Source organism: Apodemus sylvaticus, chromosome 7, assembly GCF_947179515.1.
Source record: "Apodemus sylvaticus chromosome 7, mApoSyl1.1, whole genome shotgun sequence".
Lineage (NCBI taxonomy): Eukaryota > Metazoa > Chordata > Mammalia > Rodentia > Muridae > Apodemus > Apodemus sylvaticus.
The window spans coordinates 8,028,471-8,052,250 of record NC_067478.1 but is presented as its reverse complement, the minus strand read 5'-3'; the positions used below and the strand labels follow the sequence as shown (position 1 = coordinate 8,052,250).

Genomic DNA, 23,780 nt, shown 5'->3' with positions numbered 1-23,780 from the left:
TGCACGCACACACTTGCACACTTGTGTACCTGAAGACATAAACACATATATATATGCGTACATGTACACACACACACACACACACAGTTGACATAAGGTAACAAGGCTTCCAAGACACCTTTCTTTCTGTGCCTGTCTGCACCACCCAGGCACAGAGCTGACATCATAGTGGCCTGGATGTGGAGCAGAGCAGAACAGGAGCAGATGACATTGTGGAAAGGCATAAAGACAAACCCTGTCTGAGGTTACCCACTCTAATACCTCTACCCTCTAAACTCTAGCTTAAATACCACTCTCTAAGGAAAGCTGGGAAAACTTTCTTTAGTACTTTAGTACGACATCTTTCGTGACTTCTAGACCTTTCTGTGTTTCCATGTCAGTACAATCAGGGCTGAGTGACTACTATGTGCTAGACAACAATGAAGGCTGAGGCACTGGGGACAGAGGAAGAAAGACACACGTAACTGTTGCTCGTGAATGGTTGTTTCTATAGAGACGTGGTTAAGTGCTCCCCACTTCCCTCGGTGACAGAACTTTCACCAAGTGGAACCTTACTCCCTAGAGACAGTGAGTCTTATAGGGCAGGTTTTAAGGTATATAACCTGATTTTCAGTGGCCTCTCCACTTCCTGTGGATACACTATGACCAGGTCCCACCAGCCAGCTTCTGACACTGTGACAGACTGTGGCCCTAAAAATTGCAAGCCAGATTAATCTCTTCCTTTCTTGATCTGATTCTGGGCAAGTCATTTGGTCACAGAAATAGAAGAGTAACCAATTCATAATAGTACCTGGTAAAACTGCAGACCTTTGACCTTTGACCTTTGAGGGTCAAAGACTTGCCTGCCTAAGGCCATTAGGAAACACTGATATTTACATTATGATTCATAACAGTTGCAAAATTACAGTTATGAGGTAGCAGTGAAAATACTGTTATGGTTGGGGGGTCACTACAGCATGAGGACATGGGTCACAGCATTAGGAAGGGTGAGAGTCACTGCCCTAGAGACTGCCACAGACCTGTTGTTCCTACTGAGTTCCTACTGATCCCGCTCTGCTGATTTTGACTCCCATCCTGACTACCTCGAAACACCAGCTCTGGGCCTGAGAAACAGGAGGAGCAAATCTGGAAATCTGACACCTCACCTCATGTCCACTCAACATCCCTCTCTTTGCATTGCCTATGGCTGCTGATGACAGACACAACATACCAGAGACCTAATGACATCTTCTTATATGCAACTTTGGTTCACCTGCCAGAGCTTTGATCATTTGTTATTAGTTCTTCTCTTGGGGAAAAGGACATGCATGGTTAGTAATCTATAACGTGCAGAGGATCATTGAAGACATCCACAGGAATGTTGGGATTCCAGTGGTGTGTTGGTCTTCTGCCCATGACATACTCATTAAGGAGCAGGTCTGAGTCTCTGACACTGTATTTGCAGCATTCCTGATTGTCTACTCTAAGCATTAGGCATGCAGCTGTGCTGTGGGGCAGTCGGGCCACACACATAAATGCCACACACATAAATACTGAGCGATGCTGTGTCATTCCAGAAGGGAGGCAGGTAAACAGTACAATGTGTGGGCTGAGGGGGCGTGAGGATGCTTACAGAAGAAACATGGAGGTTACAGGAGCTGAGACTATCTTTGAGGTGTTCTCCAAAAGATGAGAACTACCCACGAGGCCCAGAAAGAACACACGAGAGGGAGAAAGAACGCAGGGCATATCTGAGGATCCTTTCCAGAGTGTCTCTGTAAAGGAACAGAGGGGAAGCAGTTGGTAGAGGGTATTGAGATGGAGTGGATAACAGAGGACTTGTAATTCTTCCACTGACAGTACTCAGCCACTTTGGTTATTAGGTCAGGGGTGGGTGATGAGAATTCAAGCCAGGCAGCTAAGAAGATGGCTGAGGTATCTTAGAGGGAATGTGGTCCCTAACTGGCATTGGATTCAGTCAGTCACTTAGAGACTCTGCATGAAGTGAAAGGGAGGACACACCGACATGGGGTGTTCTGACTCACTGCCATTTCAGCGAAATGTTTGTTGAATCCACTGACCAAACTCTAAGCAGTAATTCTGTCTGATGCCGCTTAAAACTAAAGTAATCGGAACCTTAGAATTCCAGGAACCACATGGGTAAAGCAGAGTTTCCTGAAGAGATACATTAATGCACTTTAAAGACAGAAAAAGAAGGGCTGGTGAGATAATTTAGTGATTAAGAGCATTTGCTGTTCTTGCAAAGGACCTGGGTGTGATTCACAGCAACCACATACAACTGTCCCTAACTCTTGGTTCAGGGGCTCTGGCCCCCTCTTCTGGCCTTCACAGGCACCAAACCCACATGCAGTGCACATATTTGCATGTAAGCCAAACACTCATACATACAAAATAAATCTTTAACAAAGCACTAAAGATAGGCAATTTAGTGGTGGGGGCCTTCAAAACACAAATTTTTATTTTTTAGATTTATTTTATTTTCAATTATGTGCAAGTGTTAGCACATGTGTGTGCATGTGTGTGTGTGTGTGTGTGTGTGTGTAGGTGACCCCCTCAGAGACCAAAGAGGGTGTCAGATTACTTGGAGCTGGAGTTATAGAGTACTTCTGAGCTGCCCAGTATGGGTGTTGGAACCTGAGCTCAGGTCAGCTGCAACTACAGCACGCTCTCAACTACCGAGCCCTAAAACACACATTCGCCTTGGATAATAAGAAGTGGACTCTCTTAGGAGGTTAGAACATGACAAGACCAGCCAGGCCAGGGTGTGAGTGGCAGAGGGAGTGGCTGCCCTAACAGTTACACACTACATTAAAGAGGGACAAAACACTGTTCAGGAGGCACAGAAGTGAAAGTCCGTATCCTTCCCACCTGCGGACACATCTGCATGGGAAGGCTTCCCTGTCCTAGCTGTCCTCAGCCAGATCTACACAACGCACCTTGTCATAAACTGGTTTGGCTAAGGGACTGAACGCTCGCTCCTCTCAGGATAATGGGAGTTCCATGGGGCTCTGGCCGGGTCATCCAGTACCACTGGAGTAGGCTAGCAACGGGCACAGGCTGGACCACTCCCATGATTTCCTCTATTTGTGCTGTCAAATGACTAGAGCCTTATGTTCTAAAGCAGTCTGATTTAGCTAGTTCTTGTATGGTCTTATGACCAAGATAACCTCCCTACCCTGAGCCACAACTTTCAACAGTTGTTGAATAGAGGGGTTGGAGGAGGGAGAGAGAAGCCCTCCTCCTGTGGATTCACTTAATAGGGACCTTCCTGCCATAAAGATCAGTTCTGCTCCATAAAGCCAAAAGTATTTACTATCTGGTACTACTTTGTAGGAAAAAAAAAAAACAGCAGCTCCCTATCCTATAAATGTTATTTTTAATACCCCGTTACACACTAGAAAAATTTGGAGAGACTTCACTTTAGTCCAATGTGAATATTTCTTTCCACATATAATAAATTACAAATCAATTTTTTAAAAACTATTATCTGTATAACTTCTTAGCTGTGTCTCTAATTCATTAAATATCTGCATGGAGTGTTCGTTTATTACTGATCAGTTTATAACTCCCAGCTACTCACAGAAAAAAAGTCCTTCTTGCTCACATCTATCTCTTTCTCCTAGTCTGAGGCAAGCACCTAAATTGAAATTAACATGTGATATTGACTACAGAAGGTTCTAGAAGTCCCCTAGTTTAAGGTTAGAAACCAAAGCTTCACTTTCCCCTCTGGTTTCCTGTAACCTTTTTAAAAAAAACCTACATGTAAAGTTCTCTCCCCCAACCCCCTGTGCATGTGTGTGTGCATGAGTGAGTGTGTGTGTGTGTGTAGTGACTGAATAACATTTGTCAATCTAGAAACTTCAAAGAGGAGGTAAAGGGAGTCACAATAACAAGGCAGGCCGGAAGGAAGTTTGGGGATGCGGCTGGATCTAAATAAGAGCCTCCCAGGCACGCCACCGAGTTGACCCCTGGGCTTCCCCTAGACAAAGAGAACTGTAGCTATAGACACGCACTGGGGTCTGCTTGGCTCAGAAACTCACATTAAGTGTTTCTTCCTGCTTATCCCCCAAATATAGAGACTCCTGTGCCAGCTGCGTTCTCAGGACTTACACAATTCTTACATTTAATTGTTGGGAAATGTCTACAGGGTAGAAACTGCGATTACTACATGGGACTACCCATGTCCCAGGAAGAACTAACATTCAAGCTGTTTAATTTCCCAAGATTGACTCAGACAATAAGCAATCCAATCCTTGCAACAAGCTCTATTTGGACAGTGTTCTTAGCCTTCTGCCATGGTGTCTCTAAATGTCACCAGGGTGACACATTGGTGAGACCCAGTGAAGAACGTCTTTGAGTAACCTCTCAATTTGTACAGCCCTTGTCTTCATTGGAGACGAGACCAAGCATTTTAGTGGCCATCTCCTCAGTGATAACTACTGGTCATTTTTACTTCTTACATGTATGAGCGTTGATCTCTCATGAATACATGCGCAGCACATGCATGCCTGGTAGCCATGGAAGCCAGAGAGAGTGTTGGGTCCTCTGGAACTGGAGTTACAGAGAATTGTGAGCCCTCATGTGGGTGCTGGCCACTGACCTGGTCCTCTGTAAGAGCAGCCAATGCTGTTAACAACTGAGCCATACTGTCAGCTCTTGGGTGGGACATCTAGAGGGCCACACCAGAGGTACAGAGACTATTCTATTTCTCAGTTATGAACCACGGTAGAGCACCACCCCTGAGGAGGCACATTTTTCTACTATGAGAAGAGGGTCTGACCTGAGAGAGTAATTAAGGCACGCTTCTGAAATTATTAGAATCTCCCATGAAAAGTCTCTTTTTATATAACATAAAATTAGAGATAGTTCTGGGTAGAATTTCTTAAGGGTTCATATATATATATATATATATATATATATATATATATATATATATATATATATTTACAATAGCAAATGTTCTTAGCCTGGGCTTTGTGAGAAGAATTCAGTGGTTCTGTGAACTGAATGAGCAAAAGCTCTCAGCTTCTCTGACATTTAACTGGAATGTATCACTTTTTTATTTTATGTATATGAGTGTGTACCTGTATGAATATATGTGCACTGTGTGTGTGTATGTGTGTGTGTGTGTGTGTGTGTGTGTGCGCGCGCGCGTGCACGTGCACGTTCGCAGTGCCCTTGAGGGTGAGAAGAAAGCACTGGATGCTTTGGAATTGGAGTTGCAGATGGTGGTGAGCTTCTTTGTGAGTGTTGGGAAACAAACCTAGATCCTCTAACCCTGGGCAGTAAGTACCCCTAATTGCTTAGCCATCACACCAGCAATGAAGTATTCTGAGTCATTTCTTAGTATTTGCTGTCCCTACGATTACATCACCAGTTGAAACTGTAGACACGCTCATAGCAAATCGTAGTTGAGAGAGATACCTTGACCAATGCATGATTTACTCCTCCCTTGGCTATCCCATCTGTCCTTTCTTTTCAGGTCTGCAGCTGGATCCTGCCCAAGCACTATTACAGAAATACATATTCATCTATAAAAACATGAGATCATTGCATTTGAGCGCTATAATATTTCAGATGCCTTTACAAGTCCCTCTGAGCAAGTCTACAGGCTTCATCTGACTTCAATTAGCCCACAATGCGCACGCACAAGAAACAAAGTACCCTTGGAAGGGGAGACGGTATCTGTGTGCTGCCCTCTCGGACAGTTTCCTATAGCAGATTTAAGATCAACCTGTCTCCCTGGGATTCGGGGAGCAGATGCCACAGGTAGGTCTGCCTGGATTGGTGTATGGTATATAGATTTCCACCAAAGCAACTGGGGCTTCTGTTGATAGCTTTGCTTAGTCTAGGAAGGAGCTTGGTGCTGTAGTGGGAAGCCCTCTGTGATTCTCAGGAAAGACAAGTAGCATGCAGTGAGCTCTGTTAGGCAGGGCGCTAAGCGATGCCTAATGCATGAGCATTATATTGCTTTATTTCCAACAGTCCTGAGCCAGGCTCTGTTTTACCTACATTATGGAGGGAGGCAGGGCAGGCATTGCATTTAGGCTGCTCATGACATGCTTCCTTGGTAAAGATCCCTACATTACTCCCCATAGGTGCTGAGTAAATAAATAAATAAATTTTTAAGTTGTAATTGAGGTAGGGACTCTGGACAGGATGTCCTTCCTTCCCTTGGTGTATCTTAGTCTAGCTTCACTTCCTTCCTGGACAATTGCATACTTATCCTGTGGCTCCAGATGATCACAGTGACATGTGAACATTGTCACACTTCAAGGGTCAGTGAAGTCTCTCCAAGGAGCTCACTAGATGCCCGGTCGTGTTCATTACTCTACACACTGGATCACCAAGACAAGCAGAGAACCACCACCCAGGTCCCTTCCTAGTGTACAGTTACATTAATGAATTTTCCCTCTGAATGCCTTCACTGGAATGGTTCAACCAAGCATTTTAAATATTAACACAAGAGTCCATGTCTCAAATTCATCTATGCTCATCGGGTTGTTATCAAGACATAAATAACAATCCATTTAGAATGTTCGTTTTAGTTTTTTTATTTTTCTCTGTAGTGTTTGAGACTGTGTCTCACATAGCTCAGGCTAGCTTCAGACTCAGCATGTAGCCAGGGATGACCTCGGCAGCCTCACCTTCTGAGTGGTATAGTGTCACAGGAGCACAGTCTGTATGTGGTGCTGGAGGTTGAAACTAGGCCTCAGGGCCTGCTAGACGAGCAGCTTACCAACTGAGCAGCACCCACAGGCCTCTGCTTAGACTGTCTTTGAGGCCACACTGACCTCATTATTTGATTTTACTAAGTCATTTTACTTTAAACCATCAGAGAGTCTCAGTTTTAAGTTCTTTTCAGACACTAGTATCAGATGTGGGCATGACAGAGGATACAAGAAACCCGGGAGCTGCTTGTTTCCATCTCCTCTCTCTCTCTCTCTCTCTCTCTCTCTGTGTGTGTGTGTGTGTGTGTGTGTGTGTGTGTAAGTAGGTAGGTAGCTAAGTAGGCAGGCAGGCATGTAGGTAGATGATAGGTAGGCAGACAGACAGACTGACAGACAGTGGAGGGGGAGGAGAGGGAGTGTACACTCAGCTATGTTGTTGTATATATATTTAACAGTTCTAAAATTCACATATCTTGCTGCCATCACCCGAATCTTCAAGCATCTTGTCACGGTGCAGAATCTATTGGCACCTTCCCATTCAAAGTGAGGCCCAGAGCAGCAGCACGAGCACACATCAGCTACGTGCTCTCGGGAAAGGAAGACTCCTCGCCTCTGTTGTAAATGATCATTACGTCCGGTTGTGCATCTGAACCTTCCCTGGGAAGCTCCTTCACACCTTGACGTTTCGGGAGTGCCTTTCACAGAGCTACAGTAGGTTTCCTGGCGTTCTGCCAGAGACGATGCAGTCCTTGAACCAACTCTCTTTGTGTCATCATTGGCAGAGCGCCGGCACAACTGTACTCAGAGTGCCCAACCAGAGAACAACCCCCAAGAATATTCCAGTCAATTAACCAGCAGAGCCGTGTGGAATGAGATAGGATTTCCCCATTCATCCTCTCAAATGGAAAGCAAGCAAATTCAAGCAAACAATTAAACATGATTTTAATTAAGCAACAGGACAGTAAACTGGCTGGAGTCACAGGACTGACTTTAACGGGCACCATGGCGGCAACAGTGCTGCTAAGCATTCTGGAGAGATTTTGAGAATATGTCTTTCCCTGTAATGAGGGGAAAGGCCTTCTCTCCGTGCACTTTAATCCCTACTGCAAATATTTCAAGCTGAACCATCCCGCGGCTCCCCTCCCTACCCTACAGTCTCCTTTGCATGAGTTTCTTCTTGACTCTCCTTTAAATAAAGTTGAGTCAGTGTAGAAGCCTCCTCTGGCTGACTCCTGGGAGGTGGAGACAAAACCTCAAAGCAGAGAGCTACAATAGAGAGGCCCTCCATTTTAGCCACTGTTGGCACAAAGTCCAAATGCTGGGACATTTTAAAGTCACCCTTTATGGGCGCTGGGAGATACCTCGGACGGTGAAGTGCTTGCCTTGTAAGTAGGAATACCTGAGTTCAAGCCTCTGAACCCACATTAAAAAGCTGGGACTGGTGGCCTGTGCTTGCAATCCCAGAGGAAGGCAGACAGCAAGAAGTGCGTCCCTGGGCCTCTCGGTTCCTGGGGTTGGCTATCTATTGGGATATCCTGGAGGAATTAGAAAACATTCCTGAGAGCAGGTTGGAGAACAGTTAAGCCAGACCCTGCACAGCTAACGCAGAATTTATGAAGCACCTGGGAGTGGAGCACTGCTGCCCAGGTTTATGTCGCCTGACTGGGAAAACAGAAGAAGTTTAACAGCTAAGTTTCAGAACCATTGTGTATGAAATGATACTCTGTTAGGCTTGTCTGGAGCTGGAGCCACCTGACGTGGGTGCTAAGAACTGACCCTGGGTCCTCTGCAAGAGCAGAAAGTGCCTGTAAGCACTGAGCCGCCGTTCCGGGCCCATATGATAGCTTTCCTTAAACGAGAAGGACAAATGGAAACTGTTTTTATTAAAAGTCAGTATTTTTTATAGTGTGTATATGGGTGTGGGCAGGACACGCATATTTGTGTGTGTGCTGGTGCACAGTCACGAGACAAGAATCCACCTACCGTGTTCCCCAAGAGGGGCTCACCTTGCTTTGAATCAGTGTCTCTGTTTTGCTTCCACCTCCCCAGCACTGCATGCAAATGAGACCACTCTCATGTTTTTAATGTGGATTCCCAGTCCCTACCATCTTTACTGACTGAGCCATCTTCCCCAGCTATGCTTTTGTTATTTCTAATGCACATAATGAATAACCAAAAAGGGTTTACATAACAGTAGGCCAGAGCTGCTTCCTATCAGGAAAGCCTTTCAAAGCCAGGTGGCTAGGCTATGGCTACACGTAGAGAAGTTCAGATTGCACACCCTCTGGAATTCAGCCTGGGTAGAAATAGAAACCAGCTCACAGAGTTTGCCAGCTTCTTAGAGTACTTTTTTTTTTAGCACGCACAGTTCCACAGCCACCATTTTGCCATCACCCACAGGTGTGGAGTTTGTGGGACACATATGGACAAGTAGGACGGAACACAAACTTACAGCCACAAGCCCTGGGGTCCAGTTGCTGCAGTGGCCACGCCTCTCCTGTGGATGAATCCAGGGCAGGCTGTGCACACACCGGACACCCTGCGCGCCCTGCAATGACTCATGGAGAACGGGGTTCTCAAGTGCACGCTCACCACTCCCACTGTGACCATAGCTAGTTTCAGAACTCCCGCCTGGGGGTGGGGGTGGGGGCAACTTACAAAAAGGCGATGCATTACCTTGAGTTACCTCATATACATCCCATGCTGGACCTGACCGAGTTTCAGTGCACTTTGTGTATTTCTTTGTCCAGACTCGGTTGTACTGAAGGATTTGGGATATGCTCTCTAGCCAAGGTTTGTTCACAGCCAGAGTCTCCCTCAGCTCTGGGTCACCAGTCAAACGATGGAGTTGACTTCTGGGAGACAACTGCACTTTCAATCTACAGGTTTCTACATACTGTAACAATTTTTCTCAACCACATTTTCACACCTCTTCCTTCCTTCCTTCCTTCCTTCCTTCCTTCCTTCCTTCCTTCCTTCCTTCCTTCCTTCCTTCTTTCCTTCCTTCCTTCCTTCTTTCCTTCCTTCCTTCCTCCTTTTAAATTCTGCATTTAGTCCAGAAAGTAAATCTGCCTTGGTCCCCCTCAAAACTAAAATGCACAGCTAGAAGCAGCTGTTCTGAGCACTGAAAGCCCAATCTGAAAGTGATGTGTGCCCAGAGGCCCCACCTTGCCACAGCACCCCTCGCTCTTCCCATGTCTTGTGTGTAAGTCCTCAAGGGACTGGGATGTAGCTCAGGTGGAGTGCTTGCTAGCCCAGCGCGCAGGCTGCCCTCGGTTGGTTCCTTTGCACCCCAACACCAGGCTTAGTGGAGCAACATGTAATCTCAGCACCTAAGAGTGAAGGCAGGAGACGCAGAAAGGTCAAGGTCGGAACTGGGAATGAAGTTCAGTTGGCAGAGCACTAGCCTAGCATTCACAAGGTTGTGGGCTGGATCCTGAGCAGGTCATAAACTGGGCCTGGTAGTGCAGGACTGTTCTGTAGGCACTCAAGAAGGGGAGGCAGGAGGATAAGAAGTTCAAGGTCATCCTCAACTATGTGAAAGACTCAAAACCAGCCTGGGCTGTAGAGAGTCTGTCTCAAAACTAAGAACTGAAACAAAACAAAAACAACAACAACAACATCGACAAACAACAACAACAGCACCCTAAAGGACAAAGCCCTCCATTTCTGCTAAGAAGCTGGTTGCCCAGTGCTGGGGCTGGACAGCCTCAATGTGAGATTAGGGTGCAGGGGACAACACTTCTAAACTGCTCTCCCTCTGAGGGCCCTGAAGTCAGCCAAGAGTGCAAGGCATCTGGTGCATGCAGAATGGGCTTCCTGGATGGCGTGAAGCCCCACCGTAAAAGCTGCAACGGGCCCAGAGGGAACCAGCTGGCTGAGATGTACTGCTAGCAAAGTTAAACACAGACAGGAAACCACATGTCTGATACTGTTGGGGGGGTGGGGAAGAAAAAAAATCATTTGTCTTCCTGCCAGAGCAAGGCTCGCAAACCAAAAGGCTGTTTTAGTTTAAAAAGAGATTCTGCAACAATCAGACAGGAAGAAATGAAGCTCCAGCCGTGGTTAGGAGTCCACGCTCCCCTCCCATCTCTCAGCACCTCAGGTGAACCTGCATGATGTCTCCATGCTAACCACTAAAGTCTGCATGCAATGGCGGGTGGGCGGGCCAGCAAAGCACGCGGCTACAAGACACAAAACAGCTTCTCTACACAACGGTAAAGGTTGTCCTTGGAGTCAGAAGTGGTTTGGAAAGTCCTGGTTTCTTTCTTTTAAAAAAAAATATTTATTTTGTGTGTGCATATGCCTTTGTGTGTGTGTGTGTGTGTGTGTGTGTGTGTGTGCAGTAACAATTAAATTGAAAAAGAATCTGAAATTTGAGAGTGAGAGAGGGCATAGGAGAGTCTGGAGGGAGAAAAGAAGGGAAAATGATGTAAAATTATTTTATAATTTCAGAATGTAAATTATTATTTAAGGAGAGGAACAAATCTCCCCAGGCGGAGAGGGAACATGTGGAACTGCTTGCTTCCATCAGCAGAAGCATCCACCCATAGCCAAGGGCTGGACGCAACCAAATGTAGCCAAGAAGAGTCATTATAAGCCGCCTAACACTAAATCACACACCTACATAAGCCATATTTCTTTTGAGATAAAGTCTCAAGTAGCTCAGGCTGGCCTTGAACTTGGATTCTGATCTTCCTGCCCCCCCCTTCTGAGTGTTGGGAGTACAGGAGAGGGCTAGCTTTCTTCAGCTTCTGTCATTTGGGGCTCAAACTCAGAGCCTCATACATGGTAGACAAACTCTCCCAAATGAGTTATGTCCCCAGCCATGATTGCAAAATTTTCTTTCTTTCTTTCTTTCTTTCTTTCTTTCTTTCTTTCTTTCTTTCTTTCTTTCTTTCTTTCTTTCTTTCTTTCTTTCTTTCTTTCTTTCTCTCTCTCTCTCTCTCTCTCTCTCTCTCTCTTTCTTTCCCTTCCTTCCTCTCTCTCTCTCTCTCTCTCTCTCTCTCTCTCTCTCTCTCTCTCTCTCTCTCTGCAATTTCCTTTTCTAAATCCACATCCAAACAAGTGACAGGCACAGAAGCTAAAGTAGCACAGCATCTTCTACAGCCTTCTCTTCCACAAGACCAAGCCATGGTGAGGAGGCCCTGGATTCACTCCTCACAGTTCAGATGGGGAAACATCAGGGCAGAGGCGCAGAGGCGAACACTCAACCTGTAGGAACCAGTCACCCAAGGATAACGGAAGAGCAGCAAGGGAAACCTTACGTAGCTCAAGTCTGTGCTTGTCCTGCGACATTCTCAAAGCCCAGAGGCTTACTTATCCTGAGCATCCTAAGGTCACTGTTCATTCTTCTTGTCTCTGTTTGTGTGTTTGCATGTGTAGGTACCTAAGGCCTAAGACACCACGCAAAGCAATGTATAGGTCCGTTGCCCAGGCAACGGCCGCCATCTACCCAGAATTCCATAGCCCACCTTTACCTGTAATTACGTCACCACTCCTATATAACCTAGCAGCGCTCCTCCCTCTCCCTCTTTTCCTTCCCTTCTCACTCCCGTTCCCGCCGGCTACCCCCTCCCTTCTTAAATAAACTCCACGTGGAACCATTTGGTCTAGCGTGCCTCATTGCGGTTCCCGGCTCCACCGCGGTCCGCGGCTGGCGTCCGGGGTGCGCGCGTGTGTGCCGGCTAGCGGCGGCGGCTACAGAAGTCCACGCAGAAGCCAACAGACGCAGAAACCAACAGCATGTGCATGTGTATGGGGTGGGGCATTGCTTGGGCACCTGTGCATGTGAAGGCCCAAGGTGGATGCTTGCATTGTGTGTAAGAGGTATGTGTGAGTGTCTGTGTGAGCTCACACGAGTGAGCACTGGATGTCCCAAGGTGGATGTCAGCAATCCATCCTCTATCACTTTCCCACAGTATGCATAAAGCACGGTCTCTCAATTTAACCCAGAGCTTGCCAAGATGGCTGGTCTCAAATTTATTTATTTATTTCTCAAAAAGAGAAATAAAGAGTAAAAGATTATTTTTTTCCAGGTATGGTGGTTGGTCAATGCTTTTAACTCCAGAACTCTGGAAGCATTGGCAAGTGGATTTCTGTGATTTTCAAACCAGCTGGCTTTATATAGTGAGTTCCAAATTAGCCAGGGCTACATAAGGAGATCCTGAGTCCAAAAGAAGAGTCCTATGGAATAGCCCTAACAGGTCCTATTGGATAGCAGTAAGCATGCTTAACTGCTGAGTCATGACAACCCCTACACCCTCCACTGAGTCATGGTTTAAGTGACACTCCCCTCCCGCACATGCCCCATTCAGATGTGATCTTGGGCTGGGCTGTCCCATTCAGATGTGATCCTGGGCTTGGCTGCCCCTTTCAGAAGCGCACTCCTTACCAGGGAGGCACAAGTAAGGCGAGAATGTTAGCTGGAGCTTTCTAGAAGAGCTACGCCCCTGTTGCAGATCAGAAGAGCCGCTGACCAGTGGATCCGAGCTTGCTAATGCTTGTGTTAGAACCCTACAGGTGCAGACTGAAGATGACCTCAGGATATCTTTGTCCCCCTAGTCACTCTTTTGTCACTAACCTCAGGATCTGACCTGACATCCTTTGAGGAGTAGGTGGATGCTTTGGAAGGAAGGAAGTGACTCACAGACCTCCCTCAGCATCTTCAGAAACTAAGATGGCATCAGCTAGGCCCTGAAACCATCATGAGAGATTTCTCTGCTCCGCCATGGGCAGCCTGCCTGCTGCCCACCCACCCCCACGATGTACTTACTAAGTATCTCAATATTTAGCTGCCTTTTGTTCTAGAACTATAAAAGGTTGGTGTAACCATTTCCCCTGTTGAACCTATTTTCCAGGTCAACCTGAATCCGTGCTTCCAGCCATACCGATTCCTCCTTATCTCAGAATAAACACTCTCTTATTCTTTTTGGAGCAAGAGACGTTGTGTTGATGGCTTTGAATTTTTTGTTTGTCAACCTGACACATGCTAAAGGCACATGAGAAGAAAGAACTTCAACTGAGGACTTGCCTCCATTACATTGGCGTGTGGGCATGTCTAATTTAATTATTGATGTGTAGGGGGCCCAGCCCTCCATGGTCAATGCCCCCCCCCCCAGTGGTCCTGGGTGTATATAAAGCAGGCTGAGCACACTGGGTGAGCAAGATAATCAGAAGCATCTCCTCATGGCTTGTGCTTCAGTTCCTGCCTTGAGGATCCAGCCTTGAGTCCCTGCCCAGCTTCCCTCAGTGATGAATTAATGATGGGAAATGTAAGCTAAATAAACCCTTTTCTCCCCGAGTTGCTTTTGGTCTTTGCCACACCAAGAGAAAGCTAAGTAGGACAGCTGTGTTTTTACAAAGATGGCCTCTGTGACAGCTGCCGGGGACTCTGCAGTCCTGATAATAACCCAGAGATGCAGTCAATAACTTCATGAAGCCAGGAGCATGGCGTGGCCATACAGCCCTGAGCAAGCTTTCTGTGGAAATAAAGAAGCGAAGCTGAAGGGACTCACAGCACATTACTCTAGTCGCTGAGCTGAAAGGCCCGGCAAGCCCTCCCACTCTTACTTAACAGCTTCCTGCTGTGATCCTGAGTCAAAACAGGAACAAACTGCTCCTAATTTGTAATATTATCCAGCAATGTAAGGGCTGTGGTTAGCTTTGATTAGAGATCCTAAACTCATCACGCTCCTTTGACTGGGGAAGGTGTGTGGGGAGAAAAGAGGCCCTGGAAGAGGCGCAGAGCAAGCCTTTCCAGTGTGCCTGTGGTGTGGTACCCAGGGGACTGGGTATGCTCTGGTCAAAGGGCTTGGCTAGAACTCAGCTGTTGAACCCAGATGCCAGAACAGCCCTGAAGCCAGACAGCACTTACTCTAACATCAGAGAAGTAGAGACGGAAGGATCCCTGGAGCTCGATGTCCACAGTACCCGCATTGCTGAGCTCAGAACCATCAAGAGAACCTGTCTCAAAGACAAAGTGCGGCTGGCGAGGTGGCTCAGAAGGTAAAGTGCTCGACACGGCATAAAGACCGCAGTTCAGATCACTAATACACTTGTAAAAGCTGGGTGGGCTTGGTGCCCGGCATAATCCTGAGACCTGGGTGGTGAAGCAAGGGGATCAGAAGTTCAAGATCATCCTCAGCTAGATAGGGAGTTCAAACCCAGCGTGGAATACTTAAGACTTTTTCTAGATAGGAAGGAGGGAAAGAAGGAAGAGAGGGATGGGGTAAGAAAGGAACTAATGAACTCAACCAAGAGACAAGCAGAACGGCGAACACCTTTGAGTCCTAGCAATTTAGGTAGAGATCAGCAGGTGACTTACAAGGGGTATGGAGAGAAGTCTCACCAGGTAAAGGCTTGCTGCACTCAAAGCATGGTGAGCAGAGCAGAGTTTGGATCCCCAGGACCCATGTAAATCCCGCTAGTGTGGCAACCCTCTTGTGATCCCAACTCTCCAGAAGCAGAGACAGGAAAACCCAGAGTAAGATGGCTAACCAGCCGAGCCCAGTGGTGAGTTTTGAGTTCAGGGAGAGTCTGTTTCAACATACAAGGTAGAAAGCAATAGAGAAAGAGAACCAGTATCAGACTTGGGCCTCTATGCATGTGCACACTCATATGGAGATGTGCATACACCCATGCACAGACACCACATGGACACACACACAAAACACCAAAAAAGAAACAGATAAATGTCTTGCAAAGTTGGCATGCCATCTTCTGGTCACAACACAGCCACTCCTGATGTCGTTTTCCCTTCCTACACCTTAGACTACACTTCATCCTGGCACCCATCAAGTCTTGCCTGACAGATGGCTGTCACCTGATCATCATGGCACCCCCTCTTCTAATTTGCATTCTGAATTTAGATGAGTAGTAGGTAGGTTCTTAGGTCCTCTAGCTTCAAAGAAGGCATGGGAGATGTGCTGGGGACAGCTGTGAAGAGTGGGCAGTTTAGAGCTAGTGTTCCCTCTGCTTTTGTGGCTCTTGTCCTTTTTCTCCTTGGCCAAGCAGGGTGCACTGAAGCCACCAGACATTGCACAAAACCTGCTTCCATGGGGTGGGAAGAAATTGGCTGAGGAAGCAAAGACCCATTTAAAAAAAAAAATTTCCAGACATGCCCAGCCTTTTGACAGCGTGAACTACAAAGTTCACGTTGGAGCACCATACAATCAGTCGTGCCCAAAATAAAATAAGAAACAAATCACAAAACACATCTTACAAAGTTTTAAGGAAATTTGTGATATTGGTTTGGTCTCTGTCCGTAGCTATCCTGGAGCACATGCAGCCTGCAAGCTGCAGGTTGGGAATACCTGGATGACTTTCTGACTAGATGACAAGGTCTCTCTGTAATCTGTCCCTTCTTCTGAAGGGACTAGCATGCAGCAGGTAGATAGGTTAAAAAAAGACCTGCCAATCTCTCTGTCTGTCTGTCTATCTGTCTATACATACATACATATATACATACATACATCTAGAGGTTGGGGCATCTGGAGTAGTAACGTGATGACTTCAAACACTGAAGGCACCCAACATCCATACTTTAAAGGATTTGTGTCAAGGTCATTGCTATTCATTTTAATCGGAAGTCACAAAACACAGGCAGAAAAAAAAATTTAAAAAGCAAGACTATGAGCCCAAGTAGGAACTCTATGCCAAAGGGCATGAGGGAAGGAAGCTACTAGGAGTCAGAGAGGTCGGGTCTCTCTAGACCACAGAGGAGTCGGTCCATTGTGCACATTCCTTAGGCTCCAGCAACTGTGCCTTTCAAAGGCTGTTTTATTTCAAGGAAGTAACATATGAAGGAAAGGAACATTTAAAACCAATGTGATATCAAAGAATAATCATGCCTGCAATCCCTGCACTCAGGAGACTGAGGCAGGAGGACTCCAAATTTGAGGCCAACCTGGGTTGTACTTAGTGAATCACAGGCCAACTTAAGCATCAGAGTGACTGTCTCAAGATAAATACATATATCGATTTACTAATTTATTAAAAGTATCTCAGTAGCATATTTGTGTTCATTATTTACCCATAAATTCTGTATAGAATGGTATCTCGGGCCAGCCAGCCCAGACTAATCATTCCAGAGTAAGAGATCCTGCTTCGAAAAGCAAGGTGGATGGCTGCTAGGGAATGACATTCAAAGTTGGCTTCTGGATATCATACACATGAGCACAAACATGCACATATATTGTGCACACACCCACATATCTATGCACACACACAGAGAGAGAAAACAAATTTTAAATAATCTACATTGCTGACAAAGGCCCAGCTGTTGCAGATGCCCTGAGAATAAGCCTTGGGAGTGAACCATCACTCTGGGGGAAAGAAATTACTTATCAAGGCCGGGTACCAAGACGGGCTCTGGGGAATCAAATCTGAGAAGGGCCAGCATGGAGCCCACTGCTCCCTGAGCTCCTCTGTCCTCACACAGCAGTGCTCCCCTGGAGGACTGTGACCCAGGATGACTGCTCACCTTCTGAAAAGATGACGTAATCGTTACACTCCTCCGTGTTACAGGCACACATGAAGAAAGTCTCGCCCGCCCTTTTCTTTTCCTTCATGACACACTTGGGAGAAGTGGCATCTTCCAGAGCGAAGCCATGGTAGGTGAGCTTGGGGTCATGGCAAACCGTCTCCAGAGTAATGTTCTTGTCATTCTTCCTCCTGGGATGCAGAGGTTTGTTGAGGACAGGAGAGAGGGACAGAAAGAGGGGACAATGAATGACCGGGTCTCTGGATAGGACAATGAAGTCTGCATGTTCCTCAGGAAATGGTTGTCAAGCATTCCTGAGCTGCCCCAAACTCTCCTGCACCGACTTCGCTTATCTCCAACTTTCGTTCTCCTCAGAGATTGACTATGATTATAAACCAGACAACTATCTTTGAGGAGATCTCTACCTAAAACATAAATCATCTTCCTTAGTAGGGTCCTTATAGAGGGGAGGCTGTGGAAAGGGGAATTCCTGGGGACCTGGGTCATTTTAAATCCCCCACTCTTAGAGCACCGCGAGCTCAAATTGTGCCTCTAGCTCACAAGGCAGAGTTGGGGTCTTGACCAACCAGAGAGTTCTTAAAGAGGCTTCCTGGGGACATGGTGGTAGATCGTTTTATCTTTGGTGTGCATGCATGTGTGCAGATATGTGTAGCTGTGCACATGTGCATGTGGAGTCAGAGGTCAACATCCAGTGCTATTCTGCAGAATATGCCCCCCTTAATTATTGGGACAGGGTCTCTCACTGGACTGGAACTTGCCAATTTAGCTAGGCTGGCTGGACAGGGAGCCCCAGGCACACTCTTGTCTCTGCTTCCAGAGTACTGGATGCTTCTAGGGACCAAACCTAGTTCTTCATGCTTGTATAGCAAGCACTTTACCCACTACCAAGCCATTTTTAAAGCTTATGATCTGTTTTCCTGCCTGCTGGTCACAAGTCACTCTTTGTGTGTGGGATGGGGGCAGGAACACATTTCATGCCAACGGCTGGTTCCAAAGACAAAATGGGAAGAAAGATCCTAAATAAAGAAATGCAAGTTCCTGAATCCAAGAGAAGAACAGGATGGGAAATAAATAATTAACATAGCAGAGAGAATGGCAGGGTGTTCTTCCTTTCCAGAATGGAAAAATAGGAGTGGTTGATGCTGTGGGAAATGGCTTATCTCTTCGCTATCCATATGTTTGGAGACTGATTTAGCCTAGAGCTCAAAGGATAAACCGCAAGGCATATGTTTTGAGACATGCCCAGGTGATTTGGTCTACATGTACATCATATTTATTTAAATGCTAATTTGTTTATTTTAATCTTATGTGCACCTACAGGTGCCTGTATGTGCACCATATGCATGATGGATGCCAGAGGTAGCCAGAAGAGGGCATCAGATCCCTTAGAAATGGAGATACTGGAGGTTATGAGCCACCATGCGGATGCTGAGATGACCTGAACCACCTGGGGGTTAGGTGTTCAAACACATGAGCCTATGGGGTGATTTTTTTATTCAAACTACAAGAAGAAGCATTCTGGCAATCAGATTTAATAGCTGGTAGAGGACATGAATATTGATTGGTATCTGTATTTGGGGTTGGGAAGGGCACATACAGTGACTTACCATGAGCACACATGACTTAGAAAGATGGAAAACAAAACGCAATGGTTTGACTGTAAAACGTGCCTAATAGGCTCAGTGTATGGATGTTTGGTGCTTATCCGGTTCCCTCTCTGCTCCCTAAATGCTGATAACAAGGGCCCGTCAGCCATGTCTTTTCCCTGCTCATTGGACTGTATCCCCCCAGAACTGGAACCAGAACAAGCCTTCATTCTGAAGCCACCTGGGACAGGTGTTTGTCACAGCATTGTCTAAGGTAATACAAAGCAAGACCCCTTTCTCCCAAGGCCCCCTTACCACACGGCCACGCAGACTTCATGCGGCTTCTCACAGATGGCAGTGATGCTGCAGTTGCTCATGCAGGACTTCTGGTTGTCACAGGTGGACAATCTCACGTCACAAAACTTGCACAGTTGTGGAAGCTTGACCGCACCGCCGTTGTCGTTGGCCATTACATCGCTGTTAACTGAGGAGAGAGAGAGAGCAAAGGTTACTTCACTTTCTCAAGGCCCGAGTTTGATCCCAGGATCCCATGCTAGGAAGAGAGAAGCAACTTGTGAAATGTGTCCTCTGACTTCTGCACAAATGACACACGGCGCGCGTGTGTGCGCCACCAAGGTGAATAGATGAAGGAAAGAAGGTGGAGAAAGGTAATTAAAAAAAAATCTCTTCAGAGCAGAATTCCTGGCTAATACATGTGAGGAGCAATATTCATTGTGTGGCAGTGGTGACACAGGTGTGTAGTAGCTTCTGTGCTCTGTCCATGGTTGACATAAAGCCTGTTTTCTACATAAACCTTATCGATCAATAAACAAACAGGTTGGGCCACTGCCCTGGGTGTTCCAAGTAATTCTGGTTCACTGGAGCTGGATATGTGGCTCAGTTCCTAAATCATGAAACTGGGAGTTCCACCCTCAGCCTGTGATCCAAACCCTAAGGAGGTAGAGGGCGGAGAGTCAAGAGCTCAAGGCTGTCCTCCGATATACAGCGACTTTAAAGGCAGTCCAGGATACAGGAGATCTTATCTAAAATAAATAAGTAAATAAATCCAACCAGAGCAAAGGGAGCCAATTAGAGGTGTGCACTTAAGATAAAGACACTAGAAAAGTCATTGCCCAAGTGGGCAGAGAGTCACCACCACGGTGAACTACAGAGGTGGTAGAAACAGACACTAGCGTTGAATTTATGTGGTCCTACGGAGGCTGCCGTACGCTCCAGTGTGAGGAATGAGGGGTGAGGAAGTGATGGAGGGTGTGGTCAGAGATGCAGGAGGCCTCGGGCAGGTCCTTGAGGTGGAGTCAATGTTCCACCAGGAATAGTGAAGAAGGGGCAGAGGGCTGAGGTGGAACCATCCCTTGTGCAAAGGCCCTGACAGTTCTGTCAGGTGTGAGGCTAGGAACAAGATGGCCAGGCTTATGTCTCCTCACAGATTCGCTCCCCAGACTCTGGCCCACACGGTCTTGTGTTTCCACCACTGCTTTCTGCCCTTGCTCTACTGGCTCTCCATGGAAATCTGATTACACCTCGAGGACCTGCTAGCAGCCTGCCACATCTCAGACCACATGCCCCCCACACCACAGTCACCCAGCTCTCTTACCCTTATTCCTCACATTGGAGGGTGTGATAGTCTCCCTAGGAGCTCATCAGAGCTCAATCCTCAGTCTTCCTTTCTGCCACCTTTGGTTTCTGATTAAATGACACTCTTCATCCCAAAGTGGGCAGCTAGTAACCACCAAATGTTCTGTTTGATTGTTGGTCAGGCTACATGGGTCTCGCAAACTTCCTGTCTGCCAACATGTGTGTTCCGTCTGCCAACATGTATGTTCCCAAGAGCTCAGTCTACCTTGCTCAGACACTGTGTCTCCAGTGTGTCAATGAGCACTCACCATATAGAATCTGTGTTAGTTCCTTTTTTCACTGACATGACCCAGGAAAGTAGCAGCTTAAAGAAGGAAGGCTTTTGGCTCCTTGTTTGAGGGTACAGTCTACTGTGGTGAGGCAGCAGCGGTGGGAGGCAGCTGGTCACATGGTATGCAGTCGGTAAGCAGAGTTTGTTAACAACAGCTTGCAGCTGATGGGTTAAGACAAAACTTCTGTGCACTCAGGCAAACAGAGAGGAGTAAACTCATATTCTTTGCTGCACTAAAGAAAGATTAGATGCTGTATATGGCTGTGGGACAGATGCTGGCCCTGAGGCAAATGGGAGGGGCTTTGGCGAGAGGTCCCCTTCAAGAGGTCTGAGAAGAGTCCTATGTACTCTCCTGTGTTAGCTTACTCCTGCCCAGAGGGTACCCACTCCAGAGCCTCCAACAGTTACTCGCCCTGCTGTCAATTTTAGATTTCTGTCCTCAACATTTCACCCTGTGACCTTCTTTGTTGCCTGGGCACAACACCTGCTTCCTGGGTCTCTAAAAATACAAGCTTATATATTTAAGATCTGCTTTCTTGTGGTGACAGTAAACATAGAAAAAGAAGGAAAAAAAGCAAGCCCATTCATCTCTCTCGGGTCTTTAGTTCATTTCAGGAAGTATATTTTTAGGTAAGAAACTATTTTGAAATCCTCAATGTTTTGCAGACTGTTCTCTGCTTAGCTAAAAATATAAGCATCAATGGGCTCCAGACCTTGTTTAAAATTGGTATCAACATAACAATGGATATACTTTTTTCAGCAATGGTTATGTTTGGATCCATTTGTGAAACAATTCATTCGATCCCTTAGATTTTCCTACAAGATAATAAAATAAAGAAATAGGAGACTGTATTTCCTATAGTCAGGATTTTTTTTTTCCTCTTGGTATTGTGTGTGTTTGGAATAACATTATTTGCTGGCTGGGAAGCTCTGATGATCTTCTCAACAGATAATCAAGTCTTTGGGAGATAGAATTTAGCCGCTCAGCCTTCTAACATTTTAACATCTTAGCTAGGTTGGTGGTTACTAGCTTTTACCACTGTGGACAAGACAGTAAGACCCTTGAGCAGACAGAGAAACAGCAAAACCTGGGTGGATTTCAGATGTCCTGAGTGGTTCTGAAGGTAGCTTGGGCCTTGGGTTTCTATGACAATGGCCTCCATAGGCTCATATACTTGAATACTTGGTCCCTAGTTGGTGAAACTTTGGAAAGGATGAGGAGGGTAAGTTTGGTCTTGGAGGAACTGATATGAGATTTGAGGTTTTTAAAAAACTACCAGCATTCTCAGTATGCTTCCCACCTCCCACTGTGGATCCAGATGAGAGCTCTCAACTATCTCTACCACCACATCTTTTTTCCACCATGATGGACTCTGTCCTTCTAAAACCATCCAAAGCCTGATTGAACACATTCTTCTATAAGTTGTTATAGTCACTGCATTAGATTTTTCTATGTTCATGTGGGTATGGGTACTTCTGGAAAGTAAGAAGAGGGAGCTGGAGCCCCTGTAGAGAGGGAGTTGCAAAGTCTTGGGAGATTCCAGGTATGAGTTCCTGGAACTGAACTCCAATCTCTGCAGGAAAGCTATGCACTCTTAAATCCTGGGCAATCTCTCCAGCCCCCAGGCCTCTGGATATTTTGAGGCTACACAGATGATATTGTGCAATGGAGACTAAGATTTCTGAGTTAGAATTAATTGGTTCCTCCAGTACTACATAAATGAGACAAATTGGTGCATGTCTGTCATCCCAGGACAATAGGTAGAGGCAGGAGGAGGAGAAATTCCTGATCATCCTTGGTGACACAGGGAGATCAAGGCCAGCACAGGCTACCTGAGAGCCAGTTTCAAAAGCAAAGGGTGTGGTGTGGTGCTGATGGAAAACTTCCCAACAACACTGGGAAGGGTTCCCTTTCAAGGAAAGCCTGCAAAGATGGCGTCACCTTGTGTGCGGCTCCTTTCCTGGGGTTGCCAGTTCTTGTCTAGCAAACACTTAGATGTGAGAGAGCAGTGGCACAAGTCAGGAGTGCCGAGGTAGCCACAAAAGCAGAGGAGCTGGTGACAGCAGCAGCTACAGCAGCCACCAAACAGAGAGGTGTTGACAGCAGCAAGTACCTAGGGCTGGTGCCTAGAAAACACGCCTAACAGGAGAGAAACAGCGGGACCATGGGGGGGGGGACATAAAGAGAGAAATAGAAAAAGAAAAGGAAGAAAAGGGAGAAAGAAGGAAGGGAGACAGGGAAGGAAGGGGAGGGGGAAGGAGGAAAGAGCAGGAAGGGAGGGGGAGGGAAACTAGGAGAGCAACTCACAAAGCTCTTGATGCTCAGTGCCACAGTCTGAGCTGACCAGAGCAGCATGACAGTGTAGCATGCCTGCTGCCTCTCAGAGGCCTGAGAAAGCCTCTCCACTGACCCTTGAGAGAAAGGCCGAGAGCACCCCACACCTCACATTTGGAAGGGCAGTAGGTAAGACGACACACTAGGCGCCAGCTGGGGACACGCTTTGCCTTTTTATTTATTTCATTTCTCCAACTTTACAGCAAAGCAAAAGGTATACCACAGTTAAGGTTTGGACAGGATATTTTCTTTCCTCCTCCTCCTCTCCTCCCTCCTTGGATTCCTTTATGGAAACCTTACACGAGGCATGATCGATACAATTCACCGACCCAGTCGGCAACCCCTGACAGGGGTTAGCTGACAGTGATCGCTGCTCACTAACGATCCCATCAGCTCCTGGAAGCCCATAAACCTTCGACCTTTCCTTTAGGCCGATGTTGTCCTCCCTGTATGTGACAGCCGCCCTCTGGCCTTCTGTGAAATGGCTTGGCAAGACAGATACTTTCAGACTACAGCACTATTGGTCATCGGTGTGAGCCTCACGTCGTTCTGATAAAAGCCTCACCAACTCACTCTGGAATAGGGCGCTGAGAAACACCAGCTTTTGCTCAGCTCATGCCTTCAAAAGGCTCACAGCCGCCCCAGCCGCCGAGAGCAACAGGTGAAATCCTAAGTCTCCCTCTGTGCCCTCAAGTATCCCAGATGACCTCGTGAGGTCATGAGGACGGGCGGAGGGAGGCAGTAGTCGTACTGCATA

General features: G+C 46.6%; 1 protein-coding gene across 2 annotated transcripts in view; it reads right to left on the bottom strand.

Annotated features, from left to right (window-relative positions):
• The window catches only part of Tgfbr2 (transforming growth factor beta receptor 2), an 87,304-nt gene that overhangs the window by 23,534 nt on the left and 39,990 nt on the right, over positions 1-23,780 (bottom strand). For both annotated transcript variants that reach the window (XM_052187046.1, XM_052187047.1), the window contains 2 exons: positions 19,077-19,245; positions 17,155-17,345 (listed from right to left, as the gene is read on the bottom strand). In XM_052187046.1, the coding sequence (XP_052043006.1) occupies positions 17,155-17,345; positions 19,077-19,245 (360 nt within the window). The remainder of the gene's footprint in view (positions 1-17,154; positions 17,346-19,076; positions 19,246-23,780) is intronic.